Genomic DNA, 23570 nt, shown 5'->3' on the forward strand with positions numbered 1-23570 from the left:
CCCGCACTGACCACTTACCCCTGCCAGCCCCTCTGCCCACCAGGCCCTCGCCCCCGTCATTCTCCACGCACCGAGTTCCCCCCACCCCGCGGATCACCCTCCTCCGACGGAGCCCTCCCCCCTCCCTGGTGGTCCTCCCTCCCCTCTCCCCCAAGCAGACCTCTTTCCCCATCTCCCCGCTAAAATCCAGGCCCTATTCCCACGCTAGCAAACCCTCCTTCCTTACGAGCCTCTCCAACCCCAAGATCACTCTCCCTCGACGGCACGGAAAGGCCTCTTCCTCACTGATTTCCTCTCCCCGCAGCAGAGCCCCCCCTTCCTCTTCCTGGAACCCACTCCCTGCCCCTCTCCCAACACCACCCCAGTCCCCTCGCCAACCCCATAGAACCCCTTCCCCTCCCAAGACCTTTCCCCTCGAGGGGGCCCCCTCACTCCCTTTCCTGTCACCCGGGGCCCCCCTCCCCTGCTCAGGGCCCACTCTCTGCCAGCTGAGAGTCCCCCTCCTGTCGCCGTGCCCCCTCCTCCAGGGCCAAGGAGCGAGCCCCGCGCGCCCGGCCCGCCAGCACCTCGCCATCCCCGGGCAGGCACGGCGGGCCCGAGGGGAGGAGCTCGTCGCGCAGCCCGGGCCCGCACCCGCGCTCCTGGAGCTCCAGCCGCTCGCCCTCCAAATCCCGCTCGCGCTCGGCGGAGAAGAGGGCCCGCAGCCCCAGCCGCTCGCCGTCGCCCAAGAAAACCCTGGGTCGGTAAGTGCGGGTCCAGGGGTGGCGGCGGCGGCGGCGGGACCGGCCGGGGGCGGCCGGGCCGCGTCGCTCACCCTGGGCCGGGCCCCGCAGGGACAAGGACGGGGAGAGCCGCGCGAGGCACGCCGAGGCCGAGGCCGCCCGCGCACGGCGCCGCTCCCGCAGCTACTCGCCCATCCGCAAGCGGCGCCGGGACTCGCCCAGCTTCATGGAGCCGCGGCGCATCACCAGGTAGGCAGGGGCGGGACCGCGGGGGTTCCCACGCACTGAACCTGGTGCAGGGCCGGGTCGGGGGGAGCCGGAGGAGAGAAGGTGGGGATTGGGGAAGGGAAATGGTGGGGTAGGACCCGAAGACTGGGGCAGGCTCGGGAGGAGGGAGGCCTCCGGACGGGAAGCGTCTGGGAGGCCTGGAGGGGAGGGGCCGGTACTCGGTCTGGGGACAGCAGCAGGCAAGGAGTTCGGCTCTGGAAGGTTCCAGCCATCCCTGTTGGAGCCCCTCCCTCCTCCTTCCCGCCCCTCATTCACCTCCTGGCAATGATGTCTCTCTCCTTCTCTCCTTCATCTTAAGGTCCAGCCTGCTGAGTGGCCTGTGGCCAGCCTGGGGGCCGGGTGGACCCCCTCTCCACAGGCCGCAGGGGAGATACCCATGTGAGCTGACTGGCTCTGTTCAGCTGTCTGTCTGCCTCTCCTTTTCTCACTAACCCTTTCTGCTCACTTCTCAGCAACCCCCCACGGGGTGGGGGGGAATTTGGAGGAGGGGGCAACAGCAGTCTGGTCTCTGGGGCAGTTGAGAGAGGAGCCAATCCCTCCCACTGTGCCCACACAGTCTGTCAGGATTGGGGCTCTGGGCCTGGGTCTCCAGGTGAGAGGATGGTCTACATCTGTGGAAATCACTCTGACATGGGGTAAAGGGCCACAGGCAAAATGCTGAGGCTGCCTCTGCTCTGGCCTTGCTGGGCAGCCTTAGGAGATAAGCCTGCCTCTCTGGGCTTCAGTTCTCCTATCAGAGCTAGAGGCCAGCCTGCCAGGCTTGGGATACCCCCCCCCCCAGTAGATAACCCACATAAGCAGGGTGCCCTAAGACAGCTAGACCTCCACACCTTCTACCTGGCACCCACTTCTGCCCGCTCCCAGGCTGCCTCCTCCTCCCCTGCCAACTAACTTATACCTGTTTTCTTTCTCAGAATTAACCCCACGCAGTGGGGTGCTGTTGCCTCCTTAACTCTATTTTCTTTCCTCTGGGTCACAGTCTCCTGGCTTCAGACTAACTCCGGGCCAGGGGGAGGTAGTGGAGTAAGGTGTGGGGGGGCTGGGAGGCTGGGGGGCTTGGGCCAGGGCCTTGGGCCTGGGCAGCAGTGGCCAGGGGCCTCCTCCTGTTCCCTCTGAGTGACTTGAAAACCAAAATCCTCAATTCTTTGGGGGAACAAAGAAGCAGGACTGAGCTGTATACACAAACCCTCCCAGGCACAGAAGCTGCTGCTTAGCTTGGCTGATGTGAGTTGACTATATTTAAAAGTTTCGTTTATTCAACAAATATTTATCGAGCACCTGCTTCAATCAAGCAGAGACTTGGTCCCCTTTCCCTGCAGGAAAAACAAAGCAATCAACATGAAATTGGCTAGGAACCACTGCCTGTCTAATCCTGTGGGGGCAGAGGTGGAGGTGGAGGCGGGGAGAATTCCAAGGCAGAGATGAGGGGAAACTGAGGCTGGAAAGCCCTGGCCACTGCTGGGGATGGGTTCAGGGCCAGAGTGAGGGCCCGGGACTGGCAGAGCTCAGGGCCCCTAATGGCCTGTAATCGGCTTTTCCCTCCCGGCAGTGCCCGGAAGCGTCCCATCCCCTACTACCGACCCAGCCCCTCGTCCTCCTCCAGCTGCCTGAGCAGTGACTACTCAAGCCGGAGCCCCAGCCACAGCCCCAGCCCCGGCCACAGCCACGGAAGCTACAGCAGCCGCAGTCGGACCCGCAGCCGCACACGAAGTCCCTCCCAGACCCCCACTCCCAGCTACCACAGCCGGAGCAGCTCAGAGAGTGGGGGCTTCTGAGCCCAGCGAACCCAGCCTCATGCCCTCTGGCACAGGGCAAGGCGAGGGCCCCAGGAGCCGTGGGAGGCGGTGGGGCCTGCACCCCACTGCTACAAAGAGGTCCCAGAACCGGGGAAGACCTTGAGGGTGGTGGGTGCCCTGAAGACAAAGAGGAGCTGGATTCTGCTGCTTCCAGAGGGTCCCCACCCCACCTCCTGCTCACCTACGCAGTCCAGGGAACAAAGAGCCGTTTCGAACACAGGGATCATCACCCTTTCCTGCTTGATGCCAGCTCACCGGGCTGAGGACCTCAGTCCAGTGGAGCCAGGGACACCCTGTTAAAAGTGCCAGACCTGGGAGCCTCCCCTGCCACTCCCTAGGGCCCTCAGTTCCTCTCCACCTCTGGGCGGACATGGAGTGGGACAGCAGGCGGGAGCTAAGTTAGACAGAAGGAGGAACGGCCTAACCCTTGGTGCACCACCCTCCAGGCTGGGGAACCCCTTCCTTCTGAGCTGGCTGCAGGAGGACCCTAGCTGCAGGCTAGAGGCTGGCCCCAGGGCCTCCGCAAACCTCTTCCCTGGCCCAAGAGTGCCCAGACTTGGTGGGGGCCCTGAGCCTTAGCCCGCAGGCCCAGGGAGCTCACCCTTGGTCCCACCTCTCCAGGCCAGGCTCTCCCCTCCAGCCGTTGCCCTGTGCTCTTCTGGGCCAGGGCTTCACCAGCCAGGCCATCTGCGTGACCCAAGGTGGGCCCTACAGACCCCAGCTGCCTCTGACCCTGAGATCAAATGGGGTCCAGGTCAGGAGGTGGATGGGAGAAGGGGGGGATGGAGGATGAGCCTGCAGGGGGAAAGTGGTGCAGTGGGAGGACTGAGCAGGCTCCGGAGTCCCCGTGTGCCCAGTGGCCGGGACCTGGGCCAGATGGCGCAGGCATAGGATAATGTGCACTCCAGGGCATGCCCACGCGAGCAGGGAGCCAGGGGGAGCACTTGTCCCTCCTCTCCCAGAGAGGGGTGCTACAGCCCTTCGAAGGAAGGGTAGACTCTAGACTGAGGGCGGTGGCCTGGGGCACGGATGGACGGACAGACGGACGGGGAAGCAGTGAGCCCCCAGCCCTCTCCTGCTGCTCCCAGCCCCCTCCTCCTGGGGCCCTCAGGGATCTCACAAAGTCTTCCTTGGCCCAACAGGGCAGATGCCCTGGGCTCCAGTGGGGGGAGGGGTCTGGGGTCTGATCCGGGTTTCCTCACCCCCCCAATTTCCCCTTCCTTCTCCGCGGTGCGGATAGAAATTGGACTCTAAATAATAAACACTTGGAGCCCAGATGGCAGGTGGTGAGACCAGGCCTCTGTGGATTTGAGTACCTGGGGAATGCAGGGAGGGACAGGGGGGTCCTGGGGTCCTTCCCTCTGAGAAATGAGAGGGACCCAGGAGAAGAGTGGGCACCGAGGAACCAGGGTGCAGCACCTCCACCTCTTGCTTCCATGCATGAGTCTGCAGATCGGTGGGGAGAAAAACGGGGCCCGCAAAAGGCCTTCTTCCTCTCAGACTGGAGGCCCTGTGGGCTTTGTTTTTTTAATATATATATATATATATTTTTTTGGCTGCTCCAGATTTTAGTTGTGACATGTGGGATCTAAGTTCCCTGACCAGGGATGGAACCTGGGCCCCCAGGATTGGGAGCACGGAGTGTCATCCACTTTACCACCAGGGAAGACCCGCCCTGTGGGCTTTGAACACCCCTGTTTCCCCGACCCCCCAATACCTGGCCTCACTTCAGCAGTGAATGGGGAAGCAGGGTCCATGTGCAGGACCTTCCTTACAGGGGGGATGTTCAGAACAGCTGGAACACAGCTCAGAACAACACTGGCTCTGAATCCGGGCTCCACTCGGGGCTGGGAGGAAGCCAAAAGGGGAGATACTGTCCTGAAAGTGCTTGGCACAGGGCCTGCCTGCCATATAGCAAGTCACCCATGGGTGGCCACTTACAGAAAACACTGTGTGTCCAGCCCTGGCTGGGGGCTAGGATGGGGATTGAAAAGGGAGAGCTTGGTGTGGCTTTTTGCTGTTGTTTTTAACAGCTACTCACGTTGTATTTCTTTCTTTTCCTTGTATGTGTTAGTCACTCAGTCGTGTCCGACTCTGCCACCCCATGGACTGTAGGCCACCAGGCTGCTCTGTCCATGGATCCTCCAGGAGAGAACACTGGAGTGGGTTGCCATTCCCTTCTCCAGGGGATCTTCCCAACCCAGGGATTGAACCCAGGTCTCCCGAATTATGGCAGGCAGATTCTTTTATGTAGATCTAAACACACACATTCTGCTCATCTTCCTTCTCTTAGAGTGACAGATTCTAACCTTGCTTTGAATCAGCTGCTCTTTGGGAATCTGAAAGGAGGCCGTCACACCCACACCTGCAGGCAGCTTGGTATCTCAGACACTCTGCAGTCCTTTAGGGCCCCACGCAGGAGATGTCCTGGGTCTGGTCTGGGCTGCAGAACCGAGGAGGGGGTGCCGTGCTCTGAAGCCTACGGCTCTGTCCACACGTGATCCCTCTCTAGTTTCTTTTCCCTCAGGCTGGAAGGGGCACCTGAGGAGGCCTTTGGCCACTGGCTCTGTTTCTGATCTGAGGAAGCTGTTCAAAGAAGCACTGGTGATCTCCTTAACCCTTTACACCGGTCCAGCAAGAACTGGGCTTCAGGCAGGGGTTGGGGCTACAGGGAGAGCGGACTTGGTCCTACTCTAGAGGTGCCACTCTTTTGGAGGGGGCGGGCGGGGCATGAAACAGCCCGAAGTTGGGCATGCCAGTCCAGCCTGTCTCCCACCCAGCTGTCCCTGCCCACCCTGCCCAGCCTTCCTCGTCCACACCCCATAGCCAGGCTGTGACCAGGCAGTACCACTCCCTTTGCTACCCTACCCCCGGCTCCTGGCCTCTCTCCACCACCCCTCCTCCCATGCCCACCTCCTCACTAGCTGGCCTGCCCCTTCCATCCCTGCCTGCCCCTCCCACCACATCTAAAATGCCAATCTGACCCTTCCCTCACTCCTCCCAACAGGCTTACTGAACACCTACTATGTGCTCTGAGGACCCAGTACTGGAATTGATGAAGCAGAACTCCCCACCCCGAGGATCCCAGGACCGTGTCTACCAGGCACAGGGCTTGGAAGGCATTCCCAATGGCCCCTGAAACTGCTGTCCTCTCCTCCCGCCACCCTCCAACCTCAGCTCCCATCCCTTTCCTGGAATCCAGCAGACCCTCCTCCCTGGAGGGTCCCTCGGCCCCCCACATGCCCTGTCCTCCGGTTCCCTAGGAGCCCCCGGTTTAGGTCCAGCTCAGCTGCCTCCTCCTCCAAGGAGACTTCCTGATTGCCAGCTGCAGTGGCCACTCACTCCCCGTGGTTTCCTCCAGCCTTGGGTCTGTCCCTACCTTTAGGGCATCAAGCAGTTTGGGGTTGTTTTTTTTTTTTTTTGGCAGCACTGGGTCTTTGCTGTGGTACTGTTGTTGTTTAGTCACTCAGTTGTGTCCGACTCTTTGCGACCCCATGGACTGTAGCCCACGAGGCTCCTCTGTCCATGGACTTTTCCAGGCAAGAATACTGGAGTGGGTTGCCATTTCCTTCTCCAATAGGACTTCTTTGGGGGCCTCTATTCTGCTGACCACAGAGGGGAGGTGACAGCCCAGGGGGAACGCAAGGTCTGGGCAGACGGGGTTGCATCCTCATCCAGCTGCACCAACCACTAGCTGGGGGACCATGTGCCCTCTCGGCCTTGTGAGTTCAGTCCTCTACTGTACTCCAGCCCCCAGACTCGAGGCCAGCTCCCAGCTTGTATCTTGGCTAGAGCCCCCATCTCTGACCTGCACATTTTCCTCATCTGTAAAATGGGATGAGTGACCAAGACCTCTGGATGGAGGGTGATCTGATCCAGAAACACCTGTGGATTCGACAGGGGTTGCTGAAACTCAGTGCAGCCTCCTCATCACTCTAGGGATGTCCTGCTCAGTGCTGGGGGTGTTGCCCATTGACCTTGGACTGTGCAACATGACCGGCTCATTTCTGCTCTCTCCCCACCTGCGGCCCACCAGCCCCAGTGCTAAGGCTTCTCATTGCACCTTGGGGGCTCCTCATGTTGCGGAGCCCAGAGACCATCTATGCTGAGTAGTTTCAACTTGCAGGCTTAGGTGCCCTGAGGCACGTGGGATCTTAATTCCCTGACCAGGAATCAAACCCGAGTCCCCCGCATCGGGAGGCGGATTCTTTAGCTCTGAGCCACCGAGGAAGTCCCAGGGCATCCAACTGTTGATGCGGTTATTTCTTGGCATGTCTCGCTCACCTTAAATCTGTGAGCTTCTGGAGCCCAGGCCACGCCTTCGTATCTCGGCATCCCCCAAACAGGCACCCTTGCGATGTTTGTTGAATGAGTAGAGGGGTGAACGAGGGAACTTAGAAATGAGGGGTTCCGGCCACTGTAGGGGAGGGTGGAGACAAACGGCGAGGTGGCAGCAGGAAGACCCCTAGAGGGCGACAGAGAGAAGGGAAAAAACTGCAGGTTGGTCCCGGGCCAGAAGGGATACAAAACTGGCCAGGACTGAGAGGAGAGATCCCTGGGGGAGGGTCCCTGTCAGCCTGAAAGCCCGAAGCTCTCATCCTCAGCACTTCGCCGAATACTTGGCACCTGTTCCCCTGAAAAGGACAGGGAGGGACCCCACCCCCTCCTGCTCCCCTGCCATCCCTCCCCCAGAGGGTTGAGCCTGCACTCTTCTGCTCTGACCTTGGGAAAAGGGAAAAACACTGGAAGGCAGGCAGGAAAACAGGAAACTTGAATTCCATATCGGGTAGCAAGGAGGGGAGATGGGGGCAGGGGTGGGGGAACCTTCGGAAGATGTGGCGTTTGGGGTGTAGTAGTCCTCTCCTCTGCATGCGGGGCCTCAGGGACCCCTCCGTCCACTCCCTCCCAACACACACAGCAGCCAGAAGGCTGGACGAGGCTTTCCTGTGTCCTGGCAAATCCGCCCCCTTTACTTAATCTGTCTCCTACAGCCCCAGACCCAGGGTAGCCGGTCACAAGTGTTCATGCCCAATTTGGGGGTTCCAGCTGACTACCCCCCTCCCCTGCCTCTCTGAACCACTCTTGGAAGCACCCTGACCTCCTCCCCAGCCTCTCTAGCTGAGGGCATATTCAGCAAACCAGCTTCATCACCAGGCATCTGCCCTTCCCTTGCCAAGCTCCCCTCCACCTGGGAAAGGACTTTCAGGACACCCAGCCCATGAGGGTGCTCCAGCCACGCAGGCGCCCACCTCCAATGGCCACCACCCGCCGGGATTCCGATTCTCAGCATCCGCTGGTCCCCTCTGTCTCCTCTCACCATACGCCCATCCCTGGGGGGGAGGGGCTGCAGGACGGGGCGGGGGAGGGAGGGAGACAGTGGAGGAGAATCTGTTGATTCACCAGTGCTGGAAGGAGTCTTCGAGAACATCCAGTCCGATGGTCTCACTGTACAGATGAAGCAAATGAGTCATAGAGACCGGCCCCTGGCCAAGGTCACAGTCAGAGACATGGACGTCCCCAGACTCCCAAGCCTGACGGATTCTTGTTGCTGATGGCAGGGCAGGAAGGAGAAGAGGATGGAACCCCAGCCCTCCCTCCGGTCCCTCCTTGGCGACCGCCCCCCACTTCAGAGATGGTGGAGATGAGGTGACCCCCCAGGCCAGCCAGAAGCCAAAGGCTCAGTTAGGAGCTGGGTTTGTGGAAATGAACTCCTGCAGAAGTATCTAAATGCTTCCAGAGAGACACAGTGCCTTCCACCCCCATTTCTAATTACGGCTGCCCACATTTTTAGTTCCCAGCAGGCCCAGCGACTGGCAATTCATCAGCTGTCAGGCCTCTCCTGGGAGCTCCGGTAGCTGCCTGAACACTCTCGAGCTTTCTCTGAGGCTGGGCCAAGGGAAGGAGGGGCTGGAACAGCCGCAGTTGGCAAAGGCCTGCCAAGGGAGTGGCTAATGTGGCTGGGGCTTCTGGAACAGGGCCAGGGGGCTGGGAGGCTGGTCTCCAGGCTGCTGCAGGGTACTCCAGACTTTGAGGCTAGGGATGAAGGGAGCGGACCTGTGATTAAGGAGTCCCTGCAGTGCCCACCTGCCCCCCAACCCCTTGGCATCTGGGAAATCCCTGGGGGTGGAGTTATCCCCTTAATCCCCAAAAAGCTACCCCAGGCAGCTCAGTCCCCTGGAAGAAGGGTGCTCTGCTTGGTCAGGGCTGGAAGTGAACCCAGAGAGGCCGGCCCCACCCTCCCTGTCCCACAGGTAACCCTGGACTGCACCTCTCAGCCCACAGCCCTCCCTGGATGGACTTCCCAGGCCGGAGAGGCAGGAGGCCCCAGGTTCCAATCCTTCCACCCATCACCAGCCTTGTGACCCTAGGCCAGTTGTGACTCAGTTTTCTCATCTCCAAAATTAGACCCTGATAAGATTCTTGAATGTGCTGTAAAGTACATCCACCCAGGTATTTCTCATTAATCTAAGCCTCAATATCCAAGATTAAAGGCCCTCTTTCCTCCTTTGTTATTCTAACAATGAACACTTCTGAGCACCAGGCTCTTCTCTGGAGTTATCATGTTATAGATTCAGCACAGCCCTGAAAGATGGGTGTGTTGTTATCTGCAGCTTGCAGATGGGGACCTGCTGGCTCAGCGAGGTCAGCAGGCCAGTGAACAGCAGCAGATTCACGCCCCACCCAGTCTGACCCCAAAACCCAGTTTCTCCCTCGCTCACCCCCTCTTACCACCACCTAGAGCCACCCAGGTCCCCCTCCCTTGTGATTGGCAGCTCTGATCAGAGTCCCTCAAGAAGTGACCAACCGAAGATGGATGTGGGGAATTCCCTGGTGGTCCAATGGTTAGGACTCCACGCTTTCACTGCCGAGGGCCCAGGTTCAATCCCCTAGTTGGGGAGCTATGATCCTACAAGTCTCGTGGTGTGGGGAAAAAAAAAGTAAGATGTGAAAGTTCTGTCTTCTGCCACCCCTGCCACCAAGGGCCAAGGTGCTGGGGGCGGCGCTGTGGGTTGCACAACTTCCTCTGGCTGGGGCAACAGGGATGGAACCTCCCCACCCTGGTTTCAGGCAAATTGAACGAAGCTCTGAAAGGAGGCTCTGTCTACAAGGTACTGGCGGCCAGGCAGGCAGCCCCCACCCAGAGCATGGCTAGGCTGAACTTGAAAGCATCTGTGATTATATGTGACAGCTCCTGCCAGGGTGGGGCACCTGGGCTCCAGTCTGGGCCAAGGTGGGCAGGCAGGGAACGGATGAGGGCCCTCCCTGGCTCCTGACCTCACCCTGACTTTAAGAGCTGGGTTGGGTGGGGCTGGGAGTGCCAGGGATCCAAGGCCTGGGGCTTCCTGAAGCTGAGACCCTTGGGGGTTGGGTGGGGGGGCAGCAAGCAGAGTGGGTCTTGGGAGAAGAGAAAACAAGAGGCGTCCAAGGTGGGAGCTCGACCAGGGGAAGAGCCCTGAGCACTAGAGACGAGAGCCTTCCTCCGCTAGTGGCTTACGGGAGACTGTGGGCGCGTCACCTCATCTCCAAACCTGTTTCCTCATTGAAAAAGGAGGGACACAGGACATATGTTAGGAGAAGGAAGGCAGGAGAGAGAGAGAGAGATAGTCAGGATTATGACAGGAAGCTAGGGGCAGCATCTTTTCCCAGAGGGGGTAGTGGGGGCGTGGATCTCACAGGCGGTCAGACAGGAGGGGCAGGCCTCAGGCTCCAAGCAAGTTTGAAGGAACTGCCCCCTCTCTCTGTCTGTGGGAATATTCAACGGAACAGGCTTCAGATAATAATAACCTGCAAACAGAGAAAGGAGCATTGGCCGAAATCACACAAACAGCAAAGCCCTGACTAGATTCAAGGTTGCTGCATTTCAAGTTCCCCTGTCTAGGGCTCCTCCAGAAAACTAGATATAATGGGGAGAGTTGATCATAACCTTCCTCCTGACCCCTTCTCAGTACTGGCCCTCAGGGTTTGTGATCTGAGTCTACTCCACTGGGGGTGAGGGGACAAACGGCCAAACCTACACACACCATTGCCTTTGCAACAGGGACACATACATGCTTTCCTTCCTGCCCCCTCCTTCAACTTCAGGGGGCTAATAATAACAATATATTCATTATCATGTACCCTGGACTAAAATGTTTACTTGCATTAAGAGGCTGAATCTTCAAACCAACCTAGCGATGAAAGCATTATCATCACCACCATCATCACCCCCATTTTCCCGATGGGGAAACTGAGGCAAAAGACTCTCAACTTGCACAAGTTCATCCAGTGAGTGGCAGAACCTGCATGTGAACTCAGGCGGTCTACCTCCCGAGACCGCCCTAACCACGCTGCTTCTTAGGGCATTATATCACAGACACGCTGCCGTCCAAATCCTGGCTCGCTCTGCCAGTTCCTAGTTGTGCGGCCTGGGACTCACTGCTCGACCTCTTTCTCTCTCTCTCCCTCTCGGCTTTGTCCTCCCCGACTGTCCACAGATAGCGGCCCAGCGCTTTAGCACCCAGGCCTCCAAGCGTCCAGCAGTGGGCAGTGCGCCGACATCGGGGCTCTAGTCATTTGTTTTCTCTAACAAGAGAAGGTTCCAGATGTGGGCAGGGCCTTCCTCGCCCCGCCTCGCGCCCCGGTATGCAGTGGGGGGGAATGCAGGGGGAGGGGCTGCCCCTTGGCCCGTCATTGCCATTAATAGAGACCTGAAGCACCGCCTGCTAAAAATACCCGGCTGGAGACCCATAAAAGCGCTACGGGGTCCGACGCCCGCCACTTCTCTTGCTTCTCTCAGCCTCTTCCGGACGCACCCAGAGCAGCCAGCATGGCCGAGCGCCGAGTGCCCTTCTCGCTCCTGCGGGGCCCCAGCTGGGACCCTTTCCGCGACTGGTATCCGGCCCACAGCCGCCTCTTCGACCAGGCCTTCGGGCTGCCCCGGCTGCCCGAGGAGTGGTCGCAGTGGCTGAGCCACAGCGGATGGCCGGGCTACGTGCGCCCGCTGCCCGCCGCAGCGATCGAGGGTCCGGCCTACAACCGCGCGCTCAGCCGGCAGCTAAGCAGCGGCGTCTCCGAGATCCAGCAGACCGCCGACCGATGGCGCGTGTCCCTGGATGTCAACCACTTCGCCCCCGAGGAGCTGACGGTCAAGACCAAGGACGGCGTGGTGGAGATCACTGGTGAGCACCCCCCCGGCCCCCGCCCCAGGGACGCCGGCCCCTCGCCTCTCGCGGGTCCCAGGGAAGAGCCCTGGGTTGAAACGTGGGCGGGGAGCGGGGAGAGGGGGTCGCTGGAAAGTGAAAACTTAGCCGAGGACGGGCGGTGTGGGGGAGGGCGGGGAGCCCCCGGAGCGGGGCCCGGCCTCTTCGCCCTACGCCTAGTCTGTATTCTCTGGAGTTGGGGTTTGCTGGAGTTCCTAAGGGATCTTTTAGCCCTAAAAAGTCTCCACTAAGGAAAGCAACGCCCCCTTCCAGCGGAGACTCCCCTCAACCCCAGCCCTCGGACCTGAGGACCTGGCCCCCAAGGGACCAGGCCCCCCCCGCGCCCCGCCCACCCGGGCCCGCAGTCGGTATGAAGAGGGCGTCTCCCTCCCCGCCCTGCCCCCCATCCCCCCCACGTCACGGTCCCTGCTCGCAGCCGGGGTCCGCGGAGTGGGCGTGTGCGCCCGCCCCGAGCCGCGCTTCCGCCCCCAGCCCCCACTCGCCAAGCCCTTGAACCCGAACTTTCCAAAAGCTTCTGAGTTCCCGGGACAGTCTCGGGCACCCAGATCCCTCCGTCAGTCTTGCCAGCCCGGAGTCCTGGCCACCAGGTGGGTTGCGTTTGGCTGCGACTAGGCCGCCCCTCCCCGCCTCCTCTGACCTACTTCCCCTCCCCCTCCTCCCAGGCAAGCACGAGGAAAGGCAGGACGAGCACGGCTACATTTCCCGTTGCTTCACTCGCAAATACACGTGAGTCCTGGCTCCGGATCTGGGGGGCGGGGGGCGGGAGAGGGGCGCGCGAGGACTCCCTGGTGTGTAACTCCTGTACACCCTCTTTGCCCGTCCAGGCTGCCCCCCGGTGTGGACCCCACCCTGGTCTCCTCCTCTCTGTCCCCTGAGGGCACGCTCACCGTGGAGGCCCCGTTGCCCAAGTCAGCTACCCAGTCGGCCGAGATCACCATTCCCGTCACCTTCCAGGCGCGTGCCCAGCTTGGTGGCCCCGAAGCTGGAAAGTCCGAACAGCCGGCAAACAAGTAAAGGCTCTTAGCCCAGCGGTCCACCCCACAAGTAGCCATCACTGACCATCCTCACCCGCCAAACCTCTATGTTCTTTTGATACGTTTGCCTTCTGTTTTTCTCAAATAAAGTTTGAAGCCACTGCCTAAGACCCGCTGTTTTTGTGAAGGAAGAAGGGTTGGTGCTGGTTTGATGTTTGCTGAGGGTCCGCTGGGCACCAGGCCCCAGGCTGGGTCCTGTGGGTGCAGTGTCGTCTGTCACTGGGCACAGCCCTGCCCTTCTGTACCCCTGTTCATTAAGAGAGAAGCAGTGATTGTTCACCGGAGTTAAAACGCCCAGGGCCAGTGGGGGAGCAGGGGAAATTATGAGAGGCACTTGACCCAGGCTTGGGCACTCAGGAACCACCTGGGCAAGCGGGCAGGTGCGGGGAGACAGGGCAGGGCTTGGGGAGAGGGCTTCCTGGGAGCTCAGATTCCTGACTTCATCATAGAGGGGCTGGACCACGTAGACGGGAGAAGAGGTGTGGCCACCCCTGGCGGCTTTCTGAGGGGCGATTTCCCCAGCCCAGCCCATGTAGGCAGCATGGGACCTGGGTCCTCAGGTCCGACAGTGCCCCACAGAGAGTGATGAGCAGGTGTGGCTTAGGTTTTGGTGGAAGAGAGAGGGCAAAGACCTGATGTGGGAAGCGGTGGCCACAGGAGGGCCTACCTTGCCTGTCCCTGCCAGGAAAGGCCATGCCTGCCTTGGCCCTCTCCTTTGTCTCTGCCCTCCCCACCACCCTCTCCTACCCACCCTGTCTCCCTGGTGAAGGAGGGTCTGGGAAGACCTTGGGGAGGGAGGAAGAAGATACAGGCTTTGGAGCCCAGTCTGAACTGCTCAAGGTCTCGAGAGACCTTACAGTCTTCTCCACCAACAAGGTCCTAGAGCCTGGGGCTGTGGCCAAGACAGACCCTGTTCTGATTGCTCAGCCGGGCTTTGCCAGGGTTCCTGAAAGGAGCAGCAGCCGCAGGGCAGGACCTTGAGCATCCACCCCCAACCATCTCCCCGCACGCTGCCCAGCTTCCCAGTCTCTACTCCCTGGTGCAGGCTCCATGTTCGGACACCATGATCTGGAGCAGGTGTAAAGCCAAGGCAGGTCCCAGCCCTCCAGGGCCCCGCTGAATCTGGAGGGAGGCCCACAGAGAAATAAACACCTGGAATAAGGGTGATGCTGGCCCAGCTGGCAGCGCGGGTCTGGACCTGTCGGCCAGGGCGCTGCCCAATCTACCCACCCTCCCACCACTGGTTCCCTGAGCTCTGATCTCTTAAATCTTCCACCCGCCTCCCTGACATGCACACCCCCCACATCTCAGGTGTCTTCTGGACGCCTCCACTTTGCCGGGCCACGACCCAGAGTCAGCCTGTCCGCGTCTCACCCTCACTCTGCTGGCTGGCGCCCTTGCAGCTGGCAACAGGATGGACCTGACTTCCCCGGGTGTGTCTGGGTCCTCCTGTCTGGTCAGAAAGAGCGATCGCAAGGCCGCCAGCTCCTCCGCCGGTGCCCTTGATGTGTGGCAGAGCTGGTGCCAAACCTTTGACAAGGTAATCCTCAGGCCAGCCCTGAGAAGTGGTGCCGTTACTCCTGCTTGGCAACTGGGCAGCAAAGCCTCAAAGAAGTCAAGAGACCTGGGACTTCCCTGGTGGTCCAGTGGCTAAAACTCCAAGCTCCCAATGAAGGATGTTCAATCCCTGGTCAGGAAACTAGATATCTGCCACAACTAAGACCCAGTGCAGCCAAATCATAATAAAATTATATATTTAAAAAGAAGTGAAGAGACCTGCCTGGGTGCATGCACCCAGTAGTCCTGGAGGGCCATCTGAGTGACCACAGGTGCCGGAGAGCAAATGAGCAATGAGCTCAAGACCCAGGCTGGGGTGGGGGTGGGGAGTGGGCCTCCACAGCTTGAAGTGCTGCCCAGGGAGGCTCCATGGAGCCTCAGGAGGAGACGGACAGGGATGGAGGTGAGCCTGGGGGCCAGGGCTACTCAAGGAAGCCAGCCAGGCTGCAAAACAGAAAGAGCTGCCGGCTCTCAGGAAGACCCAGAGTCCAGGGCCATGGCTGGGGGCAGGAAAGGGTCAGCGCCTGGGTGCAGTCAGCGCTCCAACTGGAATATAGGTCTAGGGGCTCAGACCGTCCTCAGACACAGCTGGGGTATGAGGTCCGTAGGAGGTGAAGAATTGGGGCTGCAGTCTCTGTTGGAAACCCAAAATAAGTGATGAGGAAGCAGGGATGGAAGCTCAGTAGGCTGCCTGGGTTGTACCGTCAGGAGCAGGGCAGAGGGAGGATCGGTATCTGAGGCTGGGCTGGTCCTGTGTATGCCCTGAGCTCAGCTCAGAAGATGTGGGATCTGGGACTTCCTTGGTGGTCTAGTGGTCTTCCCCAGTGGCGCTAGTGGTAAAGAACCCGCCTGCCAATGCAGGAGACGTGGATCCATCCCTGGGTTGGGAAGATTCCCCTGGAGAAGGAAATGGCAACCCACTCCAGTATTCTTGCCTGGAGAATCCCATGGACAGAGCCTGGCAGGCTACAGTCCATGGGGTTGCAAAGTGTCGGACACGACTGAAGCGACCACATGCACACTCCCACTGGTGGTCCTGAAGGGGAAAAGTTAAAATTTTACATCACCTCCTGTTCCCTTCTGCCTCTGTAACTCAGCTGGCTCTTTGCAAAGTCTGGATCACGTAGGTCACGTAGTCTCAGAAAGTGGGGACTTTACTAGGAGCTGTACCTTATCTCACTCACCCTTGTCCTGCTCTTTGCAATTGCTCAGCCCCTGCAAACCTGCTTCATCATGCCTGTCTGTGTAAAGGTCAGGCACCCCCCTGCCTTAGTTTCAACCAGCCTATTAGCAGCTAGTGTTGCCCACTACAGTCTGTCTATAAAAATCTGTCTCCTTGTTCGGGGCTCAGAGCTTGGAGTGTTAACTCCTCTGGGCCCGGTGGCGTAATAAACCTGAGTTCTCCAACTCTCTGAGTGTGGTGCTTGGTCTCTCTATTACTGGTTTCTGTAACATTTCTGGAGGCCCCAGCGAGATTCCAAGCACACCAGCCCCTTGAGCTGCCGGACTGGTGGGTGGCTCAGCCGGGCTGGAGCGAAGGAACCCCAAGACCAACAAGGAGGCACGCCACTTGACGGTATTCCGGGTTCTCTTTCGGACCAGTGTTCTGACCGACTCTTTGGACAGCCAAACCCCAACAGGACTCGGGGGAAGAAAGGCATTGTGACTGATAACCTCCTTAGAGCTCCCAGGAAGGCAGCAACAGTTAAGGAAACCTGGGGACTCTGGAGAAGGGAGGCATTGTGATAGCCTCTGAGTGATTGTGAGTGCGTGATTGCTGATTGAACAGAGAGAGAAATTTTTCTTTTTGGAAACTGCAAACCAATTCTTTTTTCATATGCAATTAAAAATAACTAGCTTGTTAAAAGGCCTGCCTAGGAAAAAGCTTGAAGTTAACCCTTTCCATGTCCTTAAAATACACAGCCCACTTTGCCTGAGACCTCGGCCTTGGGCAAATTAGAACTTCAAGCAAAGCAAAAAAAATGAGTCAAAGAGAGATTTTTAAATCTCACACTGAGAACTATAAGATCTCTGTCTGTCTGTCTGTCTGGATTTATGTATGTCTCAGTGTATGTCTTTTGTTTTTTTCTGATAATATTGTTGAAGTTGTAAATGAGTTCTAATTTAATTGGCCTAAAGAAAAGTAAGCGCTTACAAATCAAACAATTCTAAATACAAGAAAAGTTAACCTAAACAAATTTCAGATTCATGTGAACTGGGAAATATTCCATATTAAATATCTAATATTAATGTTTGTTTGCTAATCTAATAAGGATGTAGGATGTATGCTTTTAATAAAGAAGGTATAAGAAATAAAATTACATTTTATAAAGGAAAAGGAAAGTAGTTCTGACTTACAGATAGCTGTTATAGAAAGTGATTAAAAAGTTCGTGGAAAGTGAACCTAAAAAGTTTTGTGCATAGTTAGGACTAAGTTTAAAATAAATTTAATTAAGTTTACCTAAATGAGTTTAAAGCAAGCTGGTGCAAAACTTGAATTTGGCCTTTCTGTTAAGAGGACATACTTTCTTCAGATGTTGAACTGCTTTTAATAATAGATTTAAGTTTCTTTACCTCTTAATTGTTCTGTATTTACCTTTGAAATCTTTTGTTAACTTTGGCTAAGTAAATAACTATTATTTCACAGTAACTTATATGATCCTACCTGACTGAATATAGTTATAAACCCTTTTGACATTTATTAAAAAAACTTCCTAAATAACTTGACTTCTAGCTAACTTTGGGATGCTTCAGAGGGCCCCTGAAACATCCCAAAGAGCTATTAAGCTACTTGGGTTAACCGGACATGTTAAATTACACAGGAAGTACTGTTAAAGGGGTGAAAAATCTTTTCAGGTTATACAGTATGGTTGATGTTACTAATATAGATATCCTAAAATTATGTGAAATTCATATAGATCTGATATGCCCTGATAAAATATAGTCAGTTATAATTCTAGTTATCATGTTAAAGTGTTATGACCAGGTTTCTTTGTCAACTGCAATAGACTCAGATTCTAAACATGCCTTCTATGGTTTTACTCTCTTGCCTTTGGAAAAATACTGCTAGTTCTTCAAGATTTATGGAGAAGACTTTCTAAGATTAAGCAGATAAACAAATTTTGTTATTAACAGTTAGCTGGTACCAGACTGGAATTTGGTCTTCTCTCTGTTTAGAGAACAAAGTTTTCTTAGAATGCAGCTTTTGATAACAGATTATTAATTTCTTTGCCTTTAAGTGATTTAGATTTGTTTTTAAAATCTTTGTGTTACTTTGCTAAAGTAAATAAACATTATTTAAAATGATGGTACGTGTAGACAAAGTTCATTCTGCTTCTACAAAAAAATAACCCCTCATGGTTAGACTTTTGCTGTCTTGAGGTCCTTAAAACATGGCAATAGTCTGCTCCTAAATCAGGAAATTAAAAATGGATAAACAACAGCTAAAAACCAAACAGCCAAGGCTACGGAAATCTAAGAAGGCCCTTGGGCTTTTCCCGGCTCCCTGACAGACCTCATTTTTATCTGATGGGATTAAGCCTTCCCTGGCTACAGTGTTACTGCCGTCACAATGAGTTCTCCGAAAAAAGAAAAAATTGTGTTTCACTGAATTTTAAATTCTAGTTTTGTTAATTAAGGTCGGTGCTTACTAAGACTCACTTCTGAGATAGTTCCTTGTCATGCTATATTGCTAAAAGTTTTAATTAAGTTATTAAAAAGGACACTCTAAGATTGTTTCTAAAGCTTAACTCAGTAACCAGTCTTTGGATAAAGGTCAGATGCTCCATGATGTACAACCAGGAGATTAACACTTGGCTATAATCATGTAACTGAGTCAGATGACCTGGGGTATACTGGGCTATACCCAATGAAAGTTCTTGACTTAAATTCTTGCTTGTGACCTTACTAATAACTGCTAGCTATATTATTCTCTATGTAGCTTGTTTCAGAAGATTATTTCTTACTTTACCAAATGTGTGACTGAGCCTGAGATAAAATGCTGATATGCAGTTCCATGTGAGATCAATAACTGTAATAATGTACTCTAGATATGGGAAGAAGCAACAAGAGGAAATATTTTCCTGGACCAAGAGGCTAGTAAGACAGGTATGGTCCAGAGACTTTTGCTACTTACAAGGCCTGTTCTAGTGACAACACATTGAGTGGCCTGTCGATGGAATCTGTTAGACCTGGGAATAAGCCTTCCCAGCACTATGGGACACAATGACCTTGAAATGCCCCCCAAACATGGTCAAATATGTGGCTATGAAGGGGCCCTGCTGATTGGAAGCTGGCCCTTGCCACCTGCCTCTACAAAAATTAAATCGTGACCACTGTAAGATGCTGACCTTCAACACCCTCTTGAAAGGAGTTCAGGATGGAGACAAAAAATAAGACACTCTGTGCTCTGGGAAAACCCTGGAAAAACAGACCTTCAGATAGTCAGATGTTTTTAGGTAAAGATTTTTATGAGTCCAAATTCTTACATCTTCTCATACCTAGAGAAACACTAATGTCACAAACCAATGTCTGGACCTGGTTCTCCTGGCTAGCCCCAGCAGCTTTCCTACTTCTATTAATCTTTGGGCCATATATCTTTAACTTTCTTGTTAAGTTTCTCCAAATAGTAGTACGACAAGAATATCCCCTGGCCATCACCCAGACAGTGCTAGAACAAGCTGCCTTTTCATTCTGTGCACTCTTATCTCCCTCTGTAAATGCACCCTGAGGTCCTCAGGCTATTCTCCCTTTAAGATCTTATACGGGAGACCACCGCCAGTGGTAAAAAAGCTGAAGGGAGACCACCAACAACTAGCTGACCTGGAGATGTCCCGACACCTCCAGGCCCTAGAAAAGTCTTCCGCCATATCACCCAAGAAATCTTAGAAAGGACACCGATTCCTTTGGGCAATTGGGTTCATCCTTATCAGCCAGGAGATGAGGTATGGGTTAAAGATAAGACAAAAAAAAAACCCACTTCAGCAGTTTGGACAGGTCATCCTGGCAACCCCTACTGCTGTTAAAGTTATAGGTGCCATCCCTTGGATCCACCACACCAAGTCAAGAAGGTAGCAGCTTCCTGTGATGAGGACACCTGGAAAGCAGCTTGGGACCCCCAAAACTTCCTCAAGATCCAGTTCCAAAGACAACAGCCCTCACCCACGAAGGACGCTGAGCCCTGCTCTAGTCACTCTGAAAGCTGAGTAGTCAACGCTTGACAGAAGCTTGAGGATTCTTCAGCCTTGCTCCAGCCACACACTGGCAGCTGGCTGGTCAATGCATGGCGGAAGCCTGAGGATCCGGCTATCAAAATATCGATGGATTTTCATTGTCAACCCTGGCCTTGATCCCTAATCGGTATTATTGTTGGTCCTTACAGGACCAACTAGACTCCCTGGCTGAGGTGGTTTTACAAAATAGGAGAGGGCTAGACTTACTGACAGCTGAAAAGGGAAGACTCTGCCTCTTCTTGAATGAAGAATGCTGCTTTTATGTAAACCAATCAGAAATAGTCAGGGACATGGCCCAACAGCTAAGGGAACAAATCATAAAAAGGAGAGAAAAACTAGCTAATTCCTGGGGTAATTAGAGCAATATCTGGAGCTGGCCCTTGTGGCTTCTCCCTTTAACAGGTCCTCTCATCATGCTCTTTGCAGTTCTGTTGTTTGGCCCTTGTATTCTCAATGCAATTACCCAGTTCATAACCTCTTGGATTGAATCCATAAAGTTGCAAATGGTAATAGCTCAATATAGCCCCCTAAATGATGGGGAGCTCTGAATGTCCTACCAAAACCTGAGATGATGCTTTCTACAACAAGTGATAGAAGCATCAAGAGAGGGGGATGAAGAGGAAAAGTTAAAATTTTACATCACCTCCTGCTCCTTCTGCCTTTGTAACTCAGCTGGCTCCTTGCAAAGTCTGGATCATGTAGGTCACGTAGTCTCAGAACGTGGGGACTTACAATACTAGGAGCTGGAGCTTATCTCCCTTACCCTTGTCCTGCTCTTTGCAATTGCTCAGCCCCTGCAAACCTGCTTCATCATGCCTGTCTGTGTAAAGGTCAGGCATCCCCCTCCCTTAGTTTCAACCAGCCTATTAGCAGCTAGTGTGTCCCACTACAATCTGTCTATAAAAACTCTGTAACCCCTTTGTTCGGGGCTCAGAGCTTGGAGTGTTAACTCCTCTGGGCCCACTGGCGTAATAAACCTGAGTTCTCCAACTCTCCAAGTGTGGTGCTTGGTCTCTCGATTACTGGTTTCTGCAACAGTCCAGTGGCTAAGGCTCTGTGCTCCCAATGCAGGGGCCCTGGGTTCGATTCCTGTTAGGGGAACTAGATCCCGCATGCTGCAACTAAAGATCTCACGTGCCACAACCAAGACCTGGCGTAGCCAAACAAATAAATAAATATGTTTCAAAAAGAAGATGTAGGCCTGGCAGCGTCTCTGGGCAGGCTGGCTCAGGTCTGGGTTCTCCACTGGGAGAGACTGGCTCTGGGGTGTTGAGAGACCTGGTGAGACTCCACCCTACTGCTGTTCCTGCCTCTCCACGCCTTTCTCTGATTTCCAGTGGGTTGCTCTCTAAAGGCCTCCCATGTCCTTCAGGGCTGCAGACTCAGACACTGGCCTCGGTTCAGTGAACGCTAGGATCCGGGCCCCTCTGCTCAGCTGAAGAGCATCTGGGGGGCAATGCCCCTCTTACAGGTCAACGACAAAGGCTCCCTCTCAGACCTCAAACCCCTCAGGCTGCCGCTCACCCCTCCCCAGCTCCCCTAGGGACCCATGGGGTGCGCAAGCCACTCTCAGCTCCAGGTCAATGATCCCTGGGTCTCTTCTTTCCTCTCTCCCGCCCAGTTGTGAAATCTGCCCTCCCTATTGGCACCTTCTCTGGGCCCAGAACCCAGCCTGTCAGTCCAAGTCCCTGCTTGAGCCCACGAGGGCAAGTGGAGGACACAGCCTTGTGACACATACCACAGACAGGAGCTTGCACAGCCGGGGGGGCGGGGGGCCGGGGGTCTCGGTGGAGTGGGAAAGAGGGATTTCTGGAACTATATCTTGTGTGACAGATAAGGCGGGAATTGCATGGGTAAGGGTTGGAAGGCTGATGAGGTGAAGCTGGAGGAGGGGCTGCCAGCAGACAGGGCAAGGGAGGGAGAATGGGGGGGTACCATCTTGGGGGGCATTGAAGGCCACACTAAGTGCAAGCTGATAAAGGGTTTAAGCATCCTTGCTTTAAAAACGGGGTTCCAGATCCCAGAGGAGAATGGTCGGGAGGGGCCTGCCGAGAGGCAGGGGGCAGCGTGCGGCTGAGATGCAGTGGGCACAGGTCCTGCCAGGGGAGGGGGGAAGAGGGCCACAGGCCAGGGGGTGGCAGCAATCAGGCCTCTGCAGGGTGGGGGTGACAGACCAGATGTGGAGGTGCTAGGGGGTGGGAAAAGGAGGGGACCTCTGAAGTCCTGAGCTCCTGACTGCCATGACGCCCTGTCTGGGGCTTGCTGACCTCCCGGTCTCCGCAAAGTCAAGCAGCCCCCAGACCTTGGCTGCTGGAGGAGTGAATTGTTTCCAGCTGCTCTCATCTTCCCTGCTACTGAATCAGCCGCAGGGGTTTGCCAGGCACAGACTGCTCCTGGAGAGGGTGGGGTGGAGAGTAAAAACTGCCCAGAGAATGGCTGCAGAGGACCTTGGGGCTGAGTCCAAAGGGCATGGCCAGACCACTTTTGGGATGGGAGAGGGGCAACCAAGGGAAGAATGGAGAGGAGGGTGGGGTAGGTCTGGAGTCCCTGCCCAGGCTTGGCCAGGAAGTTGACTGAGAGCCCAGGGTGGGGCGGAGTTCAGGCTAGAGAGGTCCTATAGAGGTAGGAGATAGACTGGCTCTGGCTTGGACATTTACAATCAGCCACCCTTCTGTTTGCATTTTCTGGGCAGGAGATAAGTGGGCTCCAATTGAGGAATTTACAATCAGCCTCCTGATTGCTCTCCAAAATGGAAGTAACAATAGGTAAATAGCCAGGGTAAAAAACAGGGTAAATAGCCAGTCTTTGTCTCTTGTTAACATCTCAAGGCAATAATCATGGCAAGGACAAAGAGAGGCAAAACCCTGTCTTAGTGAAGGATTACAGGTTCTCCTCTTCCCCCTTTTTAGGATAAGGGAGGCACTACACATGCACAGAAAGGCTCCTTGGAGTCAGAAGTCAGAGGATAATTCCAGGCCGTAATGAGTCTTGCTCCTCCCAGAAGGCTTCACTTCGAGATCCATCTTGGCTGACCGTTTGCACCCCAGGGGAGGGTCCTGAGACAAATTAACTGTGGGGGGTAGGGGGGGAGGACAAAACAAGATGACTGCCTGAGGGAAGACAGAGATCTGGAAAACTGCCCCCTTATAAAGGATTTAAACTTTCCAAAGGTTCAACTCTCTCTCTGAACTTGCCCGAGTGCTTTTCTGCGTGTCCTTTTCTTTTCAATAAACTTTCTACTTTACTCTTTACCTTCTGCCGCCTCGCCTGAATTCATTCGTGACTAGTTAGGCAGCGACTAGGGACTCTAGCCCTAACTGCTGGCTCCTGTGGTCCAGGGGTTAGGAGTCCACATCTGGGAGACTAAGTCCTTGCTTCAAGCTGCTGTTTACTGCTTCGAGTGCCTGAAATCATTAACTGCCGGCCTTACCCTGGACCCTCTGCCCCTCTACATTGCACCCAACCCCTACATGCACACAGAGGAACCTGGGACAACCCTGCAGCCAAGGCTTGGCCCCGGGTCCGGACCTGCTCAGCAGCTACTGAGTTACCTCTTAGGATCAAAGCAGGGATGGAGGATCGGCATGGCTGTGGGCAGCTGGGCGAGCCTGGGCGGGCCTTAGTCAGACTCTGGCACTGGGCCCTGCCGCTCAGACCCTGACGACACAGGGGCTAAGCCCTGCCTTCACGCCTGCTCTCCTAGAGAAGTGGCCCCTAGGAATGTGCGCTCCACACCCCAAAG

At 55.4% G+C, this 23570-nt stretch overlaps 2 protein-coding genes across 2 annotated transcripts in view; both read left to right on the plus strand.

Annotated features, from left to right (window-relative positions):
• SRRM3 (serine/arginine repetitive matrix 3) overlaps positions 1-4088 on the plus strand; it is a 53946-nt gene extending 49858 nt beyond the window's left edge. Inside the window, exons 13-15 of the mRNA XM_040266702.1 lie at positions 528-743; positions 834-971; positions 2560-4088. Of these exons, the coding sequence (XP_040122636.1) occupies positions 528-743; positions 834-971; positions 2560-2785 (580 nt within the window). The 3' untranslated portion in view covers positions 2786-4088. The remainder of the gene's footprint in view (positions 1-527; positions 744-833; positions 972-2559) is intronic.
• A 7303-nt stretch (positions 4089-11391) lies between these two features.
• On the plus strand, positions 11392-13145 carry HSPB1 (heat shock protein family B (small) member 1). Its single transcript, XM_040261706.1, has 3 exons — positions 11392-11964; positions 12669-12732; positions 12831-13145. The coding sequence occupies exons 1-3, from the start codon at positions 11613-11615 to the stop codon at positions 13018-13020; spliced, it is 606 nt and encodes a 201-aa protein (XP_040117640.1). The 5' UTR covers positions 11392-11612; the 3' UTR covers positions 13021-13145.
• The last annotated feature ends 10425 nt before the right edge of the window (positions 13146-23570 follow it).

The sequence above is a fragment of the Oryx dammah genome, unplaced genomic scaffold (genome assembly GCF_014754425.2).
Source record: "Oryx dammah isolate SB20612 unplaced genomic scaffold, SCBI_Odam_1.1 HiC_scaffold_2, whole genome shotgun sequence".
Classification (NCBI taxonomy): Eukaryota; Metazoa; Chordata; class Mammalia; order Artiodactyla; family Bovidae; genus Oryx; species Oryx dammah.